This window comes from Balaenoptera ricei, chromosome 15 (genome assembly GCF_028023285.1).
Source record: "Balaenoptera ricei isolate mBalRic1 chromosome 15, mBalRic1.hap2, whole genome shotgun sequence".
In the NCBI taxonomy this organism is placed as follows: Eukaryota; Metazoa; Chordata; class Mammalia; order Artiodactyla; family Balaenopteridae; genus Balaenoptera; species Balaenoptera ricei.
The window spans coordinates 70,016,088-70,035,360 of record NC_082653.1 but is presented as its reverse complement, the minus strand read 5'-3'; the positions used below and the strand labels follow the sequence as shown (position 1 = coordinate 70,035,360).

General features: G+C 41.9%; 1 protein-coding gene across 1 annotated transcript; it reads left to right on the top strand.

The window, feature by feature from the left end:
• The first annotated feature begins 503 nt into the window (after positions 1 to 503).
• On the top strand, positions 504 to 14,350 carry ZKSCAN2 (zinc finger with KRAB and SCAN domains 2). Its single transcript, XM_059896600.1, has 7 exons — positions 504 to 1,013; positions 2,043 to 2,229; positions 4,706 to 4,797; positions 5,129 to 5,255; positions 7,991 to 8,674; positions 10,585 to 11,076; positions 13,372 to 14,350. Exons 1-7 carry the CDS (start codon positions 609 to 611, stop codon positions 14,292 to 14,294), a joined length of 2,910 nt encoding a protein of 969 aa, XP_059752583.1. The 5' UTR covers positions 504 to 608; the 3' UTR covers positions 14,295 to 14,350.
• Positions 14,351 to 19,273: the final 4,923 nt, after the last annotated feature.

The following is a 19,273-nucleotide window of genomic DNA, read 5'->3' as shown; positions in this document are numbered from 1 at the left end:
AGGACCGCTTCGCGGCTTTCCTCAGCGTGTGGAGGTTTCCTGAGGACGGCCCGGGCCACCTTGGGCCAGAAGAGCCGGGCGCTGGCCTCGGATAACGTCGGCCCCCGCCCCAGCCACCCGCAGCGGCCTGGGCGCACTGCAGTGCCCGAGCCTCGAACCCGGGGCCGGGCGGGGCCTGCGCATCCGGCCCCACCCACTCGGGGGCCTCCCCTCCCCCGGGCCCTTCCCTGGGTGTCTGACACACCCCCTCCCGGCCCGGCTGTCCGCCGCCGCCCTCCTGTCCGCGGTCCCCTTGATTTTTTCCCAGTCCTCTAGCGTTGCTCTTACCGACACTGCACTAAAAGATGCACCCTGGAAAACCACAACGCGGGGACACATCTTGTTGGGAGAAGAGGCTGAGTTCTTGGACCTTAGGGTACATGTTCACCTTTTCAAGGGCCTAGTATAGATTTGATTAATCAGCCTGGGGTACCCTGTTCCTGCTGACACTGCCGTTTTCACTTCCCTGCCTTCCCACACTTCCAAAACCATTAGCAGGGAGCTCTCGAAGGTTTGGTTTCTTCGAGTCTCCTTTGAGCTAGACGTGAGGTTGACCCCCGGGTTAGAGCATGGCTGCATCCCTGGACCCTCAGATCGACGCGCCCCTGAAGGTTGAGGGATGCCTAATAATGAAGGTGGAAAAGGAGCCCGAGTGGGCATCGCAGCCCATTCTGGAAGGATCGGACAGCTCTGAGTCCGAGACTTTTCGCAAGTGCTTCAGGCAATTCTGTTATGAGGATGTGACCGGACCCCATGAAGCTTTCAGTAAACTCTGGGAACTTTGCTGCCGGTGGCTGAAGCCAGAAATGCGTTCCAAGGAACAGATCCTGGAGCTGCTGGTGATTGAGCAGTTTCTCACCATTTTACCCGAGAAGATTCAGGCGTGGGCACAGAAGCAGTGTCCGGAAAGTGGAGAGGAGGCGGTGGCCCTGGTAATACATTTGGAGAAAGAGACTGGAAGACTAAGACAGCAGGTGAGAGAGGATTTTCCAAATTTTTGTATTTAACAAGAAGGGGGTGGAAAGGAAGATGGGCGAGGGATGCATTGCAGGAAATGCAAATTATGGAAGGATAAATGGTAATAATGAAAGACCTTTAAAGGGAATCTACTTAAAAGGGATCAGAATTTCATATTAAATAGAAAAAAAGCTTTGGTTGAACTGTTATCTTGCAAATGACACTAAACATTATGCATCTAAGTATTTGTTTTAAATCTTTGCGTAACGTTTCCCCAAAAAATTATATGAGAGAACAGTACATTATGCTTCACAGGATTTTACTTTTGTAGCTTGATCCTAAAGAGGGCTATTTTGCCCTGCCCCCCACCCAAAAAGAAAAGGAAAGAAAGGACTTCATCAGTTACTCCAGGGCCTCTTGTCATCCTTTAATATTCCAATCCGTGCCTTCTGAAGTGCCCTCAATGTCTTCATCCTTGTCACTCTTCTCCATTTTAATTGCTGATCCTTATTTGTCAGTGGCTTTGCATGCTCTTCTAATTGTTTTTCATCAGCCCTTTCAGTAACCTCATGAAATCCTGCAAGATTTGCACTTTCACCTTGCACAGGATTTGTGTAAAGATCTGACTATTAGCAAGTTGCTGTGTTGGTCAGAAATAGACACTAGATGTCGAGATTAATTTTCTAAGTTTTCAGTTCACTAGTGAATTAATTAGTGTTCTGAGAACTTTCACTTCTCTGTGAACCTAATAGATATGAGGACTCAAATAATGTCTAGTCTGATAACAGGGAGGCTCTGTATTTCACTCCTAACAGATTTTCCCCCTCTGTATACTAATAAAGAGCACTCTCCTATTCCCTTATGCCCAGACTTCTGGACAATACTATTAACCTGATGCCCTCAGAGGTCCCATTGGGAATGGAGTGAAATTTTCATTCCTTCTCACATCTTCTGTCCTTCTTTGATATCTTTCTTGGGGGAATTTGGCCCTGATCTAGCCCTCTTTAACTCCCTTTTTCCATTATGGCACTGACTTTATTTCCCAGGTTAGCAGTCCTATGCACTCAGAGAAGCAAGCCCCACTTGGAGCAGCATGGGAGGTGGCAGACTTTCAGCCAGAGCAGGTGGAGACCCAACCCAGAGTGATGTCTCTGGAGGGAGCTGAAAGCCTCCACTCAGGACACCAGGAGCAGCTGAACCAAAAGAGAGAGCTTCGGCCCTTACCCAAGAATGGTAAGAACTCAGAGCATGCCCAGTGCAGAGACCATGGCAGATTTGTTTTGTAGCCCTAACACTGTGACTTGTTCAGCGTAGGGTCCCCTCAATACGTATTTGAGAGTAAATTGAATACTGGGGAGAAAGACTTCATTGGCTTCAAGAATTGGGAATATGTGTGACATAAGTAAAAGGGATCTTAAAGATGGAATCTGAGAAAACATAGATTGCCCAGACTGGCCTTAAGGTCTCATAGGGTCATTTAAGAATCTCCACTCTACAATCAGCTTGTGGTTTTTAGTCCTGCTGCATGTATAAGTGTGTGTGTTCTTGGCTGACTATAAGCAACTTGGAAAAACTGTTTGGAAGAAGAAATGAGATTTTTTTTCAAAAAGTGACTGACAGTAAGGCATCACAGAAGTGGCATATGAGAGGGATAAACAATAAGACTTCATAGAGAAGAGACAACTGGTGTTCATATCTGCCCTAGACGTTAATGAATCAAGTCAAATACAAGGAAATGAAGACCCTGTCCTTCCCAGTCCACAGTGATCTCTCCATCCTCTGCAGCATGATGTCAGGCTTAAAGAGAGGAGTGGAAAGATCACTGAACCTGCAATAAAAAGACATGGGTTTATATCCTTTCTCTGCCCCCTCCCTGTGTTATCTCGGGCAAGTAATATTAATTAATTAATCTCTGTGTATTAATGCATAGAGATTAAGAGATTAGGCTTTAGAGGTAGACAGTATGCGTTCAAAACCTAGCTCTGCCATTCTTTATCTGTGTGGTCTTGGTCAAGTTACTAAACTTCTCAAACTTTCCATTCTGTCATCTGTAAAAGGAAAATACTAAGGTTGTTAGCATAGGTTAAAGGAGGCATTGTAAAAGGGTCAGTGCATAATAGTGCTCAATAAATGTTAGTTTCCTTACTCCCATAATGGCATGATTATTTTTAAACTTCAAATCTGTCTGACTTACAGAACCCCTCATCAAGAGGCAAGACTCACCACTTTGGACCCCACCTCCTTATCCCTCCTGAAATTCATATTATGATAGAATGCATTGCAAATATTAATGGTTTCTGGATTTTTCAGTGTTTGTTCATCAGCATCAGAGTTCCCTTGTTCACATGGATTAGATGCTGTCAGTTACTTTACCTGATAAATTCATGGTGTTTCTGGATTTTGCCATCTCAGGTGATAAGGAGTTCCTAAAGTAAGATGGTTTGTTCTGTTGAGGTCCTTACTGGGGGTATGGAGGACAGAAAATTTGAGAGATAGATATCTCAGAAAGGTGAATTCCTTCTAAAAGAAGAGATAGGATTTCAGCCATGTGTGCCTAAGGGAATAATGTATTTCCAAGGAAGTGATTCAGTTTGATTCCATAGAAAGTAGTAGATCAAGCTTTTGAGTTCTTGGTCACAGTAATATTTATTCTTAAAGTTTTCCTAGATAGTGAATTCTAGAGTAGAAGTTAGACCACAGACTGCCTTATACTATATAAGCTTATATATCTTCCTTCCACCTTTCTGGGGGTATATTTGCCTGTAGTGTTCAGTACTATGTATCTGTATACGCTAACATTTTTTAGGACAGTATTCACTCATAGGGGATTAATTTGTGCCAGAGATGGCGAACTGGTAACTCACGCGCCAAATCGGATTGTTTTGTTTCACCTACAAGGAGTTTTTGGTTTGGGGGTTTTGTTTGTTTGTTTTTAGTTCTCAAGATTTAAGACTTGAGATTGTACGTAAAAGTCCTGCTTTCTGGCTTCTCTTGAAAAAGTTAGAAGCTCTGGGGCTTCCCTGGTGGCGCAGTGGTTAAGAATCTGCCTGCCAGTGCAGGGGACACGGGTTCCAGCCCTGGCCCGGGAAGATCCCACATGCCGCGGAGCAACTAAGCCCGTGCGCCACAACTACTGAGCCTGCATTCTAGAGCCTGAGAGCCACAACTACTGAGCCCGTGCGCCACAACTACTGAAGTCTGCATGCCTAGAGCCCGTGCTCCACAAGAGAAGCCACCACAGTGAAGAAGCCCACGCACTGCAAAGAAGAGTAGCCCCCTCTCGCTGCACCTGGCGAAAGCCCACTCACAGCAACGAAGACCCAATGCAGCCAAAGATAAAATAAATAAAATTAAAAATTAAAAAAAAAAAAGTTAGAAGCTCTGTGCCAGGGCAATAGTCTCACAATGAAGCATCAGCTGGAGCTGAACACTGGGTGTACCCTTTCAGTGGGACATGTGCTCTCCAGTTCCCCACAGTCCTTACCTCTCCCCTTTCATGATGTCCTTTACCTGCCTACTCCCTAAAAGCATTTGTGTTTGTGAGCCCTGCTTTAGGGTACCGTGGTTTGGGGCATTGTTCTGAACTCATTGAGAAAATAACCAATTTATATTTGTCGGTTTTTTATACATGCTCATTTCATAAAAGGAGAAGCAGCATGAATAAAATGGCAGAGCCTACAACACTAATTGTTTCTTTCTCTTCTTACAGCTCGGCCTTCTCCCTGGGTTCCTCCTCCTGCTGATGAATGGAACACCATAGATCAGGAAGTAACAGCCACACGAGTTCCTGCTGGGTCCCAGGTAAATTGTAATTGTTCTCTCTAGCCTAACTTCCTAGGATATTCAGTCACAATGATTTCCTCAAACTTTTATACTCCCTCCAAGAGACTTTTTCCCCCTTGCTCCTTTTCCAGAAGAAACTGCACCCAGCCATCTGAGTAATGGGACTCCTTGCTGGATCATCTCTCTTATGATTCTTTATAGTACCTTCTGCTTCATTTGGCACATAATATACACTTGGTTCTTTGATTTTAATTTTTATTTAGGGACTTTCTGTGCTTCATCCATGATCATTCATCCTTCAAAAACCCATGTGGTTATCTTGGTAGTCATTACTGTTAGTGTGTTACAGGGACCAGTGAAAGATGTCCACATGGCAAGAGCTTTTTCCTACAAAAAGAGTGTGCGTCAGATTCCTGCTCACAGAGACCTCTACCAGGATATTAGAAAGGAGAGTATTGGGAACATGGTCTCCCTGGGTAAGGATTCTATCCCTTTTCAAATAAAAGATTTGGGGATTTCTAATATATTCACTTCTACCGATGATAAAATAGTTATAAATGTTATCACTTTAAGGACCTCCATGGGTTGTCTAGTCATTTCTGTGCTCTAGCATACCATGTTCTCATACCTCACTCATTCCTTTCTTCCAATTTATGTTATAGATTTTTATATATTCTTATAATTTAGTGATTAAAACATTGGAGAGATTTATATATGATTGTCATATTATTGAAATATAAACTTATCTACATCCACTAGACTAAAAATTCTGTAAAGTCATAAGGTCTTTTTAGGATTTGTTTTTGTTTAAACCATAGTAACCCCAACACTGTGCACAGAGCCTGACATATGGGTGGTGCCCAGCATATATTCAGTGAGTGGATGGAAATCTTTTTTTTTTTTTTTTTGGATGGAAATCTTATAAACAGAAGAAAAAAAGTAATTTCAATACAACAACCTTGATAGCATGTTGTGAATTTTTTAAATAGCACAAATTTTTACAGGCACACATAACCACTGAAGTGTAATTTTACAAGCAAACTTTTGAAGAGCTATATCATCTGCTTTAACAATAGGGCTAAATATGGTTCATTCATATGTAAGCTACAAGTCAGAGATTACTTATGAATAAAATTATAGGCCTAAAATGTGCACCAATACACACTATAGATACTATAAACCTTTGTTGTCTAATAGAGTAGCCACTAGCTTCACGTGGCTATTTAAATTTAAATTTATAAAATTAATTAAAATTAAATAAAGTTTAAAATTCAGTTCCTTAGTGGCAGTAGCTACATTTAAGGTATTCAATAGCTGTATTGGACAGCACAGTTACAGAACATCATCATCAAAGAAAGTTCTGTTGGGCAACAATACATACAGACCCTGAAGTACAGAGATTACAAAATAGGCCGTGTCAAACTGAATGAATAAAGATAAACTGACAATTGTTTATAATCAGAAAGTAATTAAAGCAGTTTAAAAAAATGATCAACTTAAGATGACACTGATGACACACCAGTAACAAAGCACTCTTCCCAAAACAGCAGGACCCTTGATTTCATTTTATTTTTATTATTATTATTTTTTTTTAATTTTTTGGTCACACCATGCAGCATGTGGGATCTTAGTTCCCCGAACAGGGATCAAACTTGCGCCCCCTGCGGTGGAAATGCAGAGTCTTAACCACTGGACCGCCAGGGAAGTCCCAGGACCCTTGATTTTAACTTTTACTTAGGGTCTCTGCACTTCATCACTGATCATTCATCCTTCAAAGACCCGTGTGGTTATCTTGGTAGTCATTGCTGTTAGTGTTGTTACAGGAGCCAGTGAAAGATGGCCACATGGCAAGTTGCCTACACAATAGCTGTTTCCTAGTGTTGCCTTGGATCACACAGCATCCAGACCTAGTAAAATGATGAATTAGAGGTTTTAGTAAAATCTGCCATGAGTGGGTTAGAGACCATACTATGGACATTCAGATTTAGCCCAGTGCCTCCATGTATAATAATTACATATGGAAAGGCCCAGGCCCAGAGACACCTGGCTCAGTCTTCTATCATAGATTGTAAACTAAAGGCTTACGAGTCTAGCCTACAAACATATTTGGGCCTTGCACAGAGTTTTAATTTAAAATTAGTTTATAAATCTGGATTTCCAGTATCTCTTAAAAAAATCAAACGTCAGGCACAATGGGCCCACCTTCTCTCACAGCAGCCATTGACCACAGCTGAGTGGAGGAGCTCGTGCTAAAATGCCAGGGCTCTCACTCCAGCCACCTCACTCCTTTACTTTGCCTGCCTGGTCCTTGTAGATGTTTGAACTTTCACTGTCCCTACACTTACTTCTCTCATGTGAAAGTGAAGAGCAAATCTCCATCCCCAGGGTTCTTTCAGCAAGGATTTGATTTGATGCTGCCTCCCTAGGGGAATTCCGTGAAGCTCCTATGTGTGTTTTCTACAGAAGGAAACTAAATGTTATTACATACTTATTAGGCATTGGACGCTTTACAGATGATCCTTTATTTAATATTCCCAGCACCTTGTTGAATAGATTATATTATTTCCTAGGAAACTGAGGCTCAGAGAGATTAAGAAACTTCCCCTGGTCAGAAAGTAAAGTAAGTGGTGGAGCTAGGATTCCAATTTAAGACATGTTGATCTCCACCGTATTGTAAAGTAAAAAATTCAAGTTACTTTCCTATTCTTAGGTCTCTTTCCCATTAACTTCACCAGAATGTCTCCAAAAGTTCTTGACTTCTCATCTCCCATAGCCCCAGTGTGTGTTTGTGTGTGTTGAGTGGGGGAGTGAGGGGATGTGGGGAGCAGGTGTAAGCACACTTTATAAGTAACGAATACTGGCTCATAGGAGCATGCTCTGAACCTAACACAATGTTAGATACTGAGAGGGAATTGAAGGTAATGAAATACGTGTTTCTTACCCTTAAAAGTTTTCCTTTAAGAACTAGCTGGGGAAGGAAGTGGTACATATATGAGAAGGGAAACGGTAGTCTAAGTAGATGATTGTGCCAAATAACTCGTGTAAGAAACTAGTGTGCATGATCATGGTTGAGGAAGACTTTAGAGAAGGAACTGAACAAGACCTTTAAAGGATAGGTGTGAACAAGTGTTCCAGGAGAGCATACTACAGCAGGAGATGGGGGCATGCAGTGATGATCTCTCTAGCATGAAATATGTTTCTCTTACTCTAGGAAACACAGTGTCTACAGCTAACAAGATGGCACAGTTGGAGCAAAGAAAGGAGCCATGGACAATAGGTCTACAATCCCCTAATAAGAGGAATGTCCTACGAAGCAACTATATCAAGGAAAAGTCAGTTCATGCTATTCAGACCCCTGCAAGGAATGCAGGGAAAACACGGAGAGAGCAGCAGCAGTGGGGTTTGGAAGATGAAAAAATAGCAGGCGTACATTGGAGTTACGAGGAAACTAAGACTTTTCTTGCAATTCTCAAAGAGTCTCGCTTTTATGAAACACTTCAGGCCTGTCCCCGAAACAGCCAAGTATATGGTGCTGTAGCTGAATGGTTGCGAGAATGTGGCTTCCTCCGAACACCAGAGCAGTGTCGGACCAAGTTCAAAAGTCTACAGAAGAGTTATCGAAAAGTGAGAAATGGCCATGTGCTAGAACCCTGTGCCTTCTTTGAGGACATGGATGCTTTGTTGAACCCTGCAGCTCATACTTCATCCACGGATAAGCCGAAGGAGATTCTGTCTCTCCCCAGACTAAAGAGAATTGGTATCAGTGCTAAAGAACAGATCAATTTGGTGGAGGAGGAAGAAGCCGCAGAAGAATCTGATGGTGATGAAATGGGTGTTGAGTTTATCCAGAAGTCTGAGCTTCGTGGTGCTCCTGTATTATTTCAAAACCTGAGTGGTAAGAATGGTGCTTTTTTTTTTTTTCTGGTTTGAAAATGGATGATGTGGTCTTGTGGAAAAAGGAGTAGACCAGAAGTGACCAAACCCAGGGAATTCTGTCACGCACACCTTGCCACTCATCACTGTAATTGGCCATGTAACTGAAAGTACTCCCAGGTGTTTTGTTACCCCCAGTGCAGTCTGAGTAACAGCCATGAAGGGTTCTTTTTTGGGTTAGAGCACAGCATGAATTTTGAGTATTTGGGGTCCGTGGAAGGAAGACAAATGGAGTCCAGGGTTCTAAGGATCTAACATTATCTGAGAATTGTTATAATGCAGTCAATTGTATTAGATTGTAACAGTCAAGGATACATTATTATACTCTCAAGGATAGTCCATAAAGGAATGTGTAACTAACAACAACAAAAAAAAGAATTAAAAAAAAAATTCAAAGAGAAGACAAGAAAGGAAAAGAAGAATCACAAAGTAGATGCATTAAATGGAAAAAAATCAGTAAGATGATAGATGTAAATCCAAATATATCATTAATTACAAATTTAAAAGTCTAAGATTATCAGATATAGTTTTTAAAACTATACTGCTTACAAGAGATACATCTTTTTTTTTTTTTGGAGCAGAGAAAGGCTTATTGCAGTGCCAAAGCAAGGAGAACGAGTGGCTCATGCTCAAAAACCCAGAACCACAAGAGATACATCTTAAACGTAACACAGAGATATTGAAATTAAAAGGATAAAAAAAAGATACTATGCAAAAGAAAGATGGTGTTGAAATGTGGGGCCTGGGACATGCAGAACTAAACCACCAGTTAGTAGCTATGTGACGGCTGACATATCATATAACGACTTTGAGCTTCAATTTTCTGTCTAAAATATGGCTAAGAATATGAGGGTAGTTGTTAGTGTTAAATGAGATAATGTAGATGAAGGCATTCTGCAGATGCTAAAATGCAATAAAACATTGCCTGGTGTCACAGTTATTAGTAATGTTTCTGTACTCCACTTTATGAAAAGATGATAATTTCTTAGGTAGAATGGAAAAATAAACCAGGCTGGGAGATCTGAGACTGTACTCATGACTGTACCTATTCAAAACAAACAGATCTCAGGAAAAAGATGGGAAAATGCATTATACAGGTATTCATCATTCTGGAAATCCATAGACATGAGGGTAGGGTGGTTTCAAATATGGAATCCAATGATATGACTGAAAGAGACCACCCAGTAAGGTAGAGGACAGAAAAGACTTTCCTACTACAGATTATAAAACACCCAAAAAGCATGTTTAATAAACTGTCTTCAGACATATCCTAAAAAGCTTAATTCTGCTATAAAAGCAGGACATCTGCCTGTCTTACGGATGGTTTCATCTCTCAGAGTAGAGGACTCAGTAACATCAAAAACTACTCTGGACATAGTTCTGCTGTTCGAAGAAGACGGGCTAAAGAAATGATAGGGAATTTGGGGGAAAAGTTCCTGCTGGGTGTCCTAGCCCATTATTCCTAACAATTTTTAAAAGACAGACAGCTAAATCCTTAATAACCATAGCAATGGCAGATTTGGGGGGCTGCATTTTTATTCTACCAAGTAAACTTTGAGATCAGTTCATCAATTTTAATTTTAAAATCCTATTGGGATTTTGACTTTATAGATTCATTTGACAATTGATATCTGTACAACTTGAATCTTCCTATCCAGGAACATAGTGTCTCTCCATTCTTTCTAGTTCTTGTATGTCTTTCAATATAATATTATAGTTATTTTATATAGACCTTCTCATTTCTTGCAAAGGTTATTCCCAGGCATATAATAGTTCCAGGGAATGAGATTTGTTTTCTTGTACTTCTTATATTTTGTAATGTATAGAGGCTTCAGACATCTTGTATCTTTGAACTTTATCCTTGAATGGCAGGTGTGCACTGGGGCTACGAGGAAACCAAGACTTTCCTTGACATCCTCCGTGAGACTCGGTTTTATGAAGCACTGCAAGCCTGTCATCGGAAGAGCAAGTTGTACGGGGCCGTGGCTGAACAGCTGCGAGAGTGCGGCTTCCTCCGGACACCGGAACAGTGCCGGACCAAGTTCAAAAGCCTTCAGAAGAGTTACCGCAAAGTGAAAAATGGTCACGTGCTAGAGTCCTGTGCATTCTACAAGGAGATGGATGCCCTGATTAACTCTCGGGCATCTGCCTCTCCCACCAGCACCCCAGAGGAAGCCCCGTCACCCTCAAGTCAAGAAAGAGAGGACATTGAGATTGAACCCCAGGAACCTACGGGCTGGGAACCTGAGGAGGACTCACAGGAGGCAATAGTTGAAGATTCCAGCAGTGAGAGACTGAGCGAGGAGGAAATTGTACAGGAGCCAGAATTCCAGGGACCTCCAGGTTTACTGCAAAGCCCGAGTGGTAAGAATCATGAGGGGCTGTGGTCTAAAGAAGGAGGAAGTGGGATTTACTGACAGATCAGAAGAGCTGGCACATCGCTCATGAATGTCTGTTCATTAAGCAGATATTCGTGTGTCCTGTGGCATTTGAGGAAAAGGGGGAGGTATCGATGAATAAAACAGAGGCCCTGTTCTTATGGTGCTTCTGTTCAAGGGAGGAACTTGGACTCTCATGATTTGGTTTTTGGGATCTCAGCCTCGGTTTTTGAGTGTATGGGGCAGATAATGTTTAATATCTCCTAGAAATATTGTGGGGAAGAAGAACTTGGAATTATACGTGAGAAAAACTCAGATCAGGGAGGTGTGTCAGTAAGCTCAAAACAGAAATGTCTCAGTTATGTGTGATGTGCATGAGAAAAAGGATAGGCAGAGACAAAAAGACTTTATTCTGGTACTGAGCTCCACCTGCGGGTTTCCCGCTGACCGCTGGATGCCCTCACAGGCACCTCACCAGCAGTCCAGGCTTAAAATTTTCAAAATTAAAATCAGCATCTTCCTTCCCACACTATGGCTCTTCCCTGTGTCTCCCACAGGTCATCCAGACTTAAAAGATAGAGATTTTTTTTGATGCCTTCTGTCTCATTGTTTACATCCAGGCAGATGATATGTTTTTTCAGCTGTTGTAGAACTTCCATCTGCCCCCCTCTTTAGTTACCATAACCATTACCCTAGTTTAGCGTTTCTCTGTCTCTTGCCTAAACTATTGTAAAAGTCTCCAAACCAGTTTTCTCCATTAGACTTGTATTAAGGTTCCACAACCATCCTTAATCTGAGTTTGTCTTTCTAACCTTACCTGTTATTATTTTCCTTCCTGTACTCTATGCTTATTCAAAACAAACATTAGAAAAGGAAGTTCACACATATGCTCTCTGGTAGTATTTATACAGGAATTTGTATTTGTATGGGAATGAAAGCTGAAATTATTAACTCTGTAACTGGAACTGTTAAAGTTGATAACTTTGGAAACAAAGTCCTTCTCTTGTGAATCTTGTTTTTTAAGGTGAGCTCCAGACCTGTCATCAAATTATCAGGCTCTGTCTGAGGCAACTACTAGGCTGTAACTTCCTCCAAATCCCGGAACAATGTTTGACTCAATCAGAGTGCTTCAGAATATGACATTGTTAGGGCTTTTGACCTAAGTCAGTGGATTCATTGATGGCTGTCCTCCTCTTCCAACCCAGGGCACAGCCACCCCACTTGGGACTGAGGGATGTTGGCAGTTTCAGCTCAATATGTGGAAGGAAAGTAACATTGAAATTAGCAAGTAGAAACAAGACAGTACAACAAAATGCATAAGAAGAAGGGTTTGAGAATCAAGCAAACCTGGATTGGGCCTAAGTTACACAGTTTGTGAACTATTTATTGATCAAATAATACGATGTCTGAATTTACTTCAAAATAATCCGGGTAGCGGGAGCAGAGAGTGTGTGGGAATAGAGGTGAAACAAGATTAGCCAGGAGTAGATCATTGGGTAAGTGGTTCATGGAAGTTCAGTTTATGTACTGTTCTCTACTTTTCTGTGTTTAAATTTTCCATAATAAAAAGTTAATACAAAAACCACACAGTTAATAAGTGACCAGGATGGAATCATACCAGAGCTGTCTGATTCCAAAGCCTGTGTCTTCACCACATCATGCTCTCTGTTCAGAAAACTTCTCGGGAAAGCTGGGATCCAAGATGTACGGTGGGATGTAGATGAAAGAGTGAGGAGAAGATAATTCCGGTTTGTCGAGCAGTGAGAATTAAGATTTGAGTTAGTGTGGTCTGTGTGTGAGACTGCCAGAAAAACAAAGTGACAGCAACATTTGAGAAGAAAGAAATACTCTTGGATAGAATATGACTATAGGTTGATGAGCGTAGAAGTCCACTGAGGAATTTGGACTTGATCATTAGAATCTAAACACTAATGAAGTGTAGTGTACTTTGATATAGATGAGAAATTTTGAAAGCAGGATGAATTGTACTGGAATTTCAGGGAGATAAACTAAGTTGCTCCCATGTTAATCAGGATACAGACTGGGGATAATGGCTTGGATTATAATTCAATTCTGAAAACATTTCCAAAGGCCTACTTTGTGCTGGGTATTATTGGCTATTCGTGGAACTGAAAGAAAATAAGGCCCAGTGAATCAGGAAAGAGTCCCCCACACCTGAGGCCAGTGAAGCACACAGGGATCCTAACAGACAAGGCCTGTAGGCCATGTTGTTTATGTTGATACATGACTGGTCTGAAATTTTTATTGTCTTTTTTTTCAGATTTTGAAATTGGAAGTAGTATCAAGGAGGATGCAACACAGGTAATATATAAGGACATGGAGCAGCATAGGGCATTAATAGAAAAGTCTAAAAGGGTTGTTTCTCAGAATGCTGATCCAGGTAAATATTGTAAAAGGGAATGCATCTCAGGAAGACAATGGGAAAACCTTCAAGGAGTCAGACAGGGAAAACTGATGTCTCAGCCTAGAGATTTAGGGAAAGCTGTTGTGCATCAGAGGCCTTTCATGGGGAAAAGGCCCTACCGACTTCTCAAATACGGAGAAAGCTTTGGAAGGAGTGCTCGCCTCATGTGCCGGATGACCCACCAGAAGGAAAATCCTTATAAGTGTAGTGTCTGTGGGAAGTGCTTTGGTAGAAGCAGGAGTCTAATCAGACACCAAAGAATCCACACAGGAGAAAAACCTTTTAAATGTCTTGACTGCGGGAAAAGCTTTAACGACTCCTCAAACTTCGGTGCCCACCAGAGAATCCACACAGGAGAGAAGCCCTACAGATGTGGAGAGTGTGGGAAATGCTTCAGTCAGAGCTCGAGTCTCATTATACATCAGAGAACCCACACTGGAGAGAAGCCCTACCAGTGTGGAGAGTGTGGGAAAAGCTTTACCAACAGTTCTCATTTCAGTGCCCACAGGAGAGTCCACACTGGTGAGAATCCCTACAAATGTGTGGATTGTGAGAAGAGTTTCAATAACTGTACGAGATTTCGAGAACATCGGCGAGTACACACTGGAGAGAAGCCCTACGGGTGCGTCCAGTGTGGCAAACGTTTCAGTAAGAGTTCTGTTCTCACTAAACATCGGGAGGTTCATGTGAGAGAAAAGCTTCTGCCATACCCTCCAGCGCTCTATGCCCCAGAGAACCCACACAAGGGAAAGACTGATGAATTCAGGCAAACTGTTTGATGACGATCTCTTCTCTTCCTAAATGTCCCCTTAGCCATTTTACCCTAATCTCACTCTTGGAAGCAATCTTTCTTTTCTTAGCTATAAAGTGTAATTCCCAAGATAAGGCTGAGAATATAAAGACTTGGATCCTGTCCTCACCTCTGCCTCTAACTTGATCAGTCTGTTCCTCTCCTTCTATGTGTCTCAACTTTTCTTTTAATAAAGTGAAGAAGATAGAGTGTCTGAGTGCAGAATGGAATTCTCTTCAGTATGTCAAGGCCACTGCCATGGGATCGCTAAACCCAGCAACATCCAAGATCCTTCAGTGTATGGGAGAGTTGTTATCAAGGAGATAAAAAATGCTCAAAGTTTTTTTCATTCTCTACCACATGCGATCCCGGATGCAACTTGATCACAGAGTTTCCTGTTTGGGTAGAACTTTAAGGAGCCTGATGAGAACTACATCAGATCCATCTTGGTTTTGAAGATATTCACAAAAGGAGAGTGAAGATTTTATAGTTTCCGCCAGAAGTCAGTTGCAGTGTACCTTTTTTTTGTGTCAAGAAGTTGATCTAAATAGCTAAGGTAGAATCCCTGTATTGTCACTGAAATAATGCCTTGCCCTCCATAGAGATGAGAAGCAACTGATCACCCATCGTCCTTTGTAGACTAACCTTTTCTGTACCTGAAGACTGAAAGCCTCTTGGCTGCTGTTTCTCCAGCCTATAAGTAATCCAGTCCCTGTTACCGTTTCTCCTAAGTCCTACACTTACCTCTTAATTGTTCTGGGTGCCCTTGTCTGACTCTTCTGAGCTACCATGCCCTCCTCAGATTGAATAGCGTGCATGCTCATGGTATGTCTCATTAAAGTAGAATTTCAGACACATTCTAGTTCTGAATGTGTGACTTCTCTGGTTTTTATCTAGAATATGACTGATATGTTGGCATATTTTATGCCTCCCAACCCCACACTTCACTATAATATTGTATAATCTTAGTTTTCTAAAACTCTAAGGAGATAGGGAAAGAAGTGAGGTAAAGACCTGAAACATTCAATATTTATAAGATCAGTTGGACTCCTTAGACCTGCTTTAGATCAGATCGCCACCTTGGTCCAGACCAGCACTCCAGAGCTGCTTGTTAAGTTTACCATTCTCTTTTCTGAGGCTCCTAGTCCCTGTTCACGTGGTCGTAAACCTCTCTGTAGAACCCTGAGTAATTTATGCAGCTCTATACCTCACTGAGTGAAGGTGGAAATATTTAGTGAAACTTCCAGTCCGGAACGCTGTTCGCTTTCCACATTTACCAGTTGGTCTGAAAGATGTCTTTGACAACCCCCAGCACTGGCCCGATAAATATTGAAGGAAGTGTTCAGATGGGGAGATAGTTCACTTATGGACGTTGCAAACCAGGGATTTGGTCATCCAAAGCTGTTAACTCCAGGATGAGGCCAGTGGCATTTATACCCTTAAGATGAAGGTAACCTCGGGGGGCTTTGCTTTGGGGAGGGAGAAGTCATAAGTTTAGTGGAAAGATAACCAACCAGAGTCAGGGCTGTAGATCATTTTTTTGATCTTATCTCTCCTTTGTCAGATGCTCTCTTATTTGAAGACATGTGAGTATGTTTGAATCTTTTGAAACTTGTTCAACAAAGTACCAAGGAGGGTAGGCAGTGTAGAAAGAAATCCAACTTACGGTGCCAGAATCGGGTGTGGCCTGTTGGAAGGCAGGTGACTCAGGTAAACATTGATAAATGTTTCATACATTTGTTAGGAATGTTAGGATTGTTCACATCTCTGTAGGTTGATTTCCTCTGTGCTGTCTGAATTATAGACTTCTAATGGTAAGTGCAGTTTCATGTTGGTAGTGTGCCTAGCACAGTGAGATGTGTGTGGTGCCAGTGGGCGTGTGCTTGTATTGTGTCGATGTTCTGGAATTCTAACTCTAAAGACGATGCACATTAATAGAAATCACCACTTAGTAATAGGTACGCAGGATTGATCATTATATCGAAGCATGATTCAGGAAAGTAGATGATTTACTCATAAATATTTATTAAGCACTGTTATGTGTAAGGCTATGTTCTAGGCACAGTGAGGGATATGAAATGAAAAAAGGCATGGTGTCTGTGCTCAAGGAACTTGCAATATGATGGAAGAAGTATTATAGCAAAAGGTAATGTCAATTATGTTCATGTCAATTACGGAACATAATTAGTTTCTTAATGAAAAAATCACCTTCACTTGCAAAAAGAGTTTTTCTAATTGCCTAAAATCATATTCTCTACCTCTGTCGCTTCAGTTTCCCCAGTGGCAGGAAAGGCTCAAGAACCATTCCTTCTCCAGTGGAATAAACTGATTCTGTCTGTCATATGTCTGGGATCAAGCTAAGGTGAAATTTGGGTTCCCTTACCTTTTCCCAGTTGTAAGTGGACTATTTGAACTTGTATTAAATTAGCTTACTGGACTTTGCTTCTGAAGAAATAGAAAGTTCTACCCACCATCTTAGACCAAGGCAGTTTGTGTTTTATCTTTTTTAAGGTGGAGCATGAAAGTCAAAATGAACAGTCATACTCTGATTACTGTGTCTCATTTCACATAAATTGCCTTTATGAAGATCCGTAGGAGAAGGTTTCTTCCTAGGTCTCAGTACCAGAGAAAGCTCTGATCCTAAAGCAAAAAAAAAAAAAATCTACCTTACAAACACTGATTTTTTTTTTTTTTTTTTTTTACAACTTACTGCTTTTCTTTCTTCTGGCTGCTGGAACAAAGAAACTTACAAAAACAGAACTTACAACTCACCTCAACCAACTACTTAAACCTATATTTATCTAATACTGTATTTTTTCTTTAAAAATTACCCCAAATCCTATTTTTTTAAAGTGGTGCAAACAAGTAGGCATTTTATTCTCTGACCTCTTACCCAAGGCACTTTGGAACCTGGTTGTATCCCTTCGTAGGCTTATTTTGTTACTCCACAAATGCCGTGATTCTTACAGGCATTTTTATTATGCACATACAACCTAGTTTATTCATCTGGAAGGAAACCTTAGTTTTTTAGAGGAAAACTTCACAATATGCTTAAACAGTTCAGGGCAGCCTGCACGTAGAATGAGCCTTAGACCAGAAGCCAAAAGACAAGTTTCATTCTTGTCACTACCACTTTGAGTGTTGCTGGACAAATCCGCGTCTCTCTGGGCCTGATATCCTTATCTGAAGAGAAGTTGAGCATGATTGCCAAGACCGCTCCGGCTCTGATGTTTTGTGAGGCTATGGGGCATCATGTAGAGAGGAAGAGATTATAAGACCAGGCCACTGCCCTGGCTCGCCACCACAGGCAGCATTTCGGACCACACTGAGTCCACCCCATACTTCAGCAAGAGGATGCTGTGAGCAGTCCGGGAGCTTGCTCGGTGAGGAGAAAGGACAAATCGCTCATGTTCAACCGCAGGCAGCCCCTGAGTCACCTCGATAGGCAGTGGCAGGTAGCTGCAGTGGAGAAAGCCTATTTTGTGAGCTCTGGTGCCCAGTGACAGACACGATTCAACTCTGAGGGAGCTGGGGAAGCCCCCAATGCAAGGAGCGTCTGAGTGACCTGTGTAGTGATAAGCCTTTACCTCTGAATGCATTCAAGTATAAATGTATGTCTACTCATTGTTTTGTATTAATGTTCACTTAGATGTCTTCTTGAAAACTTGTATGTGAAATAAATGTCTAAAATAAATGACTCCCATTGGTTTTTGCCATAATTTGAAGGCTGTCTTCTATTAAGGAAAAAGAGAACTTATCCAAGGGATAATAAAAGCTGATCCTCATAGCTCAAAATTTCAGTTTCTTTCCAGCCCACTGTTCTCCCCGCAGCTAGCAGGGATCTCTTGGGAGTCCACAGCTCTTCCTGTGCTGCAGTCCTCTGATAGTTGTCACTGCCATTGTCCCAGAAAATGTTCGGCTCTAATTCTAGAGTGGAGTTAGTCTTGGAGGCACGCACTGCGTGTTCTTGGAGGGGCACTCAGCCACAGCCTCTGCTGCTGGAACAAGTCTTGACATGATTTCCCCAGGTACGGTGGTGCCTTTGGTTTACTATTTGATTTAAAGAGTCCCAGTGGCTTCCACCTAGCCCTTCTTCCCATAACAACTCCAACTCCATGGGTCATAGAGTCAGTGTAGAGATTTTGTCACTTGCCGAGGATGTATTTCCAACTATACTCTTAGAAACTGTAAGAAGAACCATAGGATGGATTTAGAGCCAGTTCACCTAGACCTGAGGTAGATCCCAGACAAAGTGTATCTCTCACCTGGACTTTATAAGCAGCCAACTGCAATAGCGCCCAAGGTTCTCAAGAATTACAGCTGCTCAGGGTTAGTATCTGAGAGTCTCTCTACATCTTCCATATTTTCCTTGAGTAAATGGCCACAACCTTTTTAGAGGAAACAAAGACAAAGGCTCAGAATAGGGACTTCCCTGGTGGTCCAGTGGTTAAGAATCCGTCTTGCAATGCAGGGGATGCCGGTTTGATCCCTGGTCAGGGAACCAAGATCCCACATGCCACAGGGCTACTGAGCCCACGTGCCACAACTAGAGAGAAGCCCATGCACCGCAATGAAAGATCTTGTGTGCCACAACTAAGACTGAATGCAGCCAAAAACTAAATAAATAAATATTAAAAAGAAAAAAAAAGGCTCAGAATATTCATGTGCGTTGTTACATCAGAATCCTTCCACAAGATTACCTGATCTTCCATTCCTTTATAGAGATTTAAGTCTGTGAACTGACCCACGTCTGGGAGTTAGATGAGAGACTTTAAATCTCTAAGGGGAAAAAAATCTCTAAGGCTACAAATTTTCAATTCCTATAAACCAGTAAAGGCAATTAGATTTTAAGGGAGGAGAATGAATGCTTTGTGTTTCAAACACCAAAAGGAACAAAGCTAGTCACAACCTCCAGACTCCATGGTGGGTCCAGGGACTCACCATGGAGGGGAAGCAATGGTTTTGGGT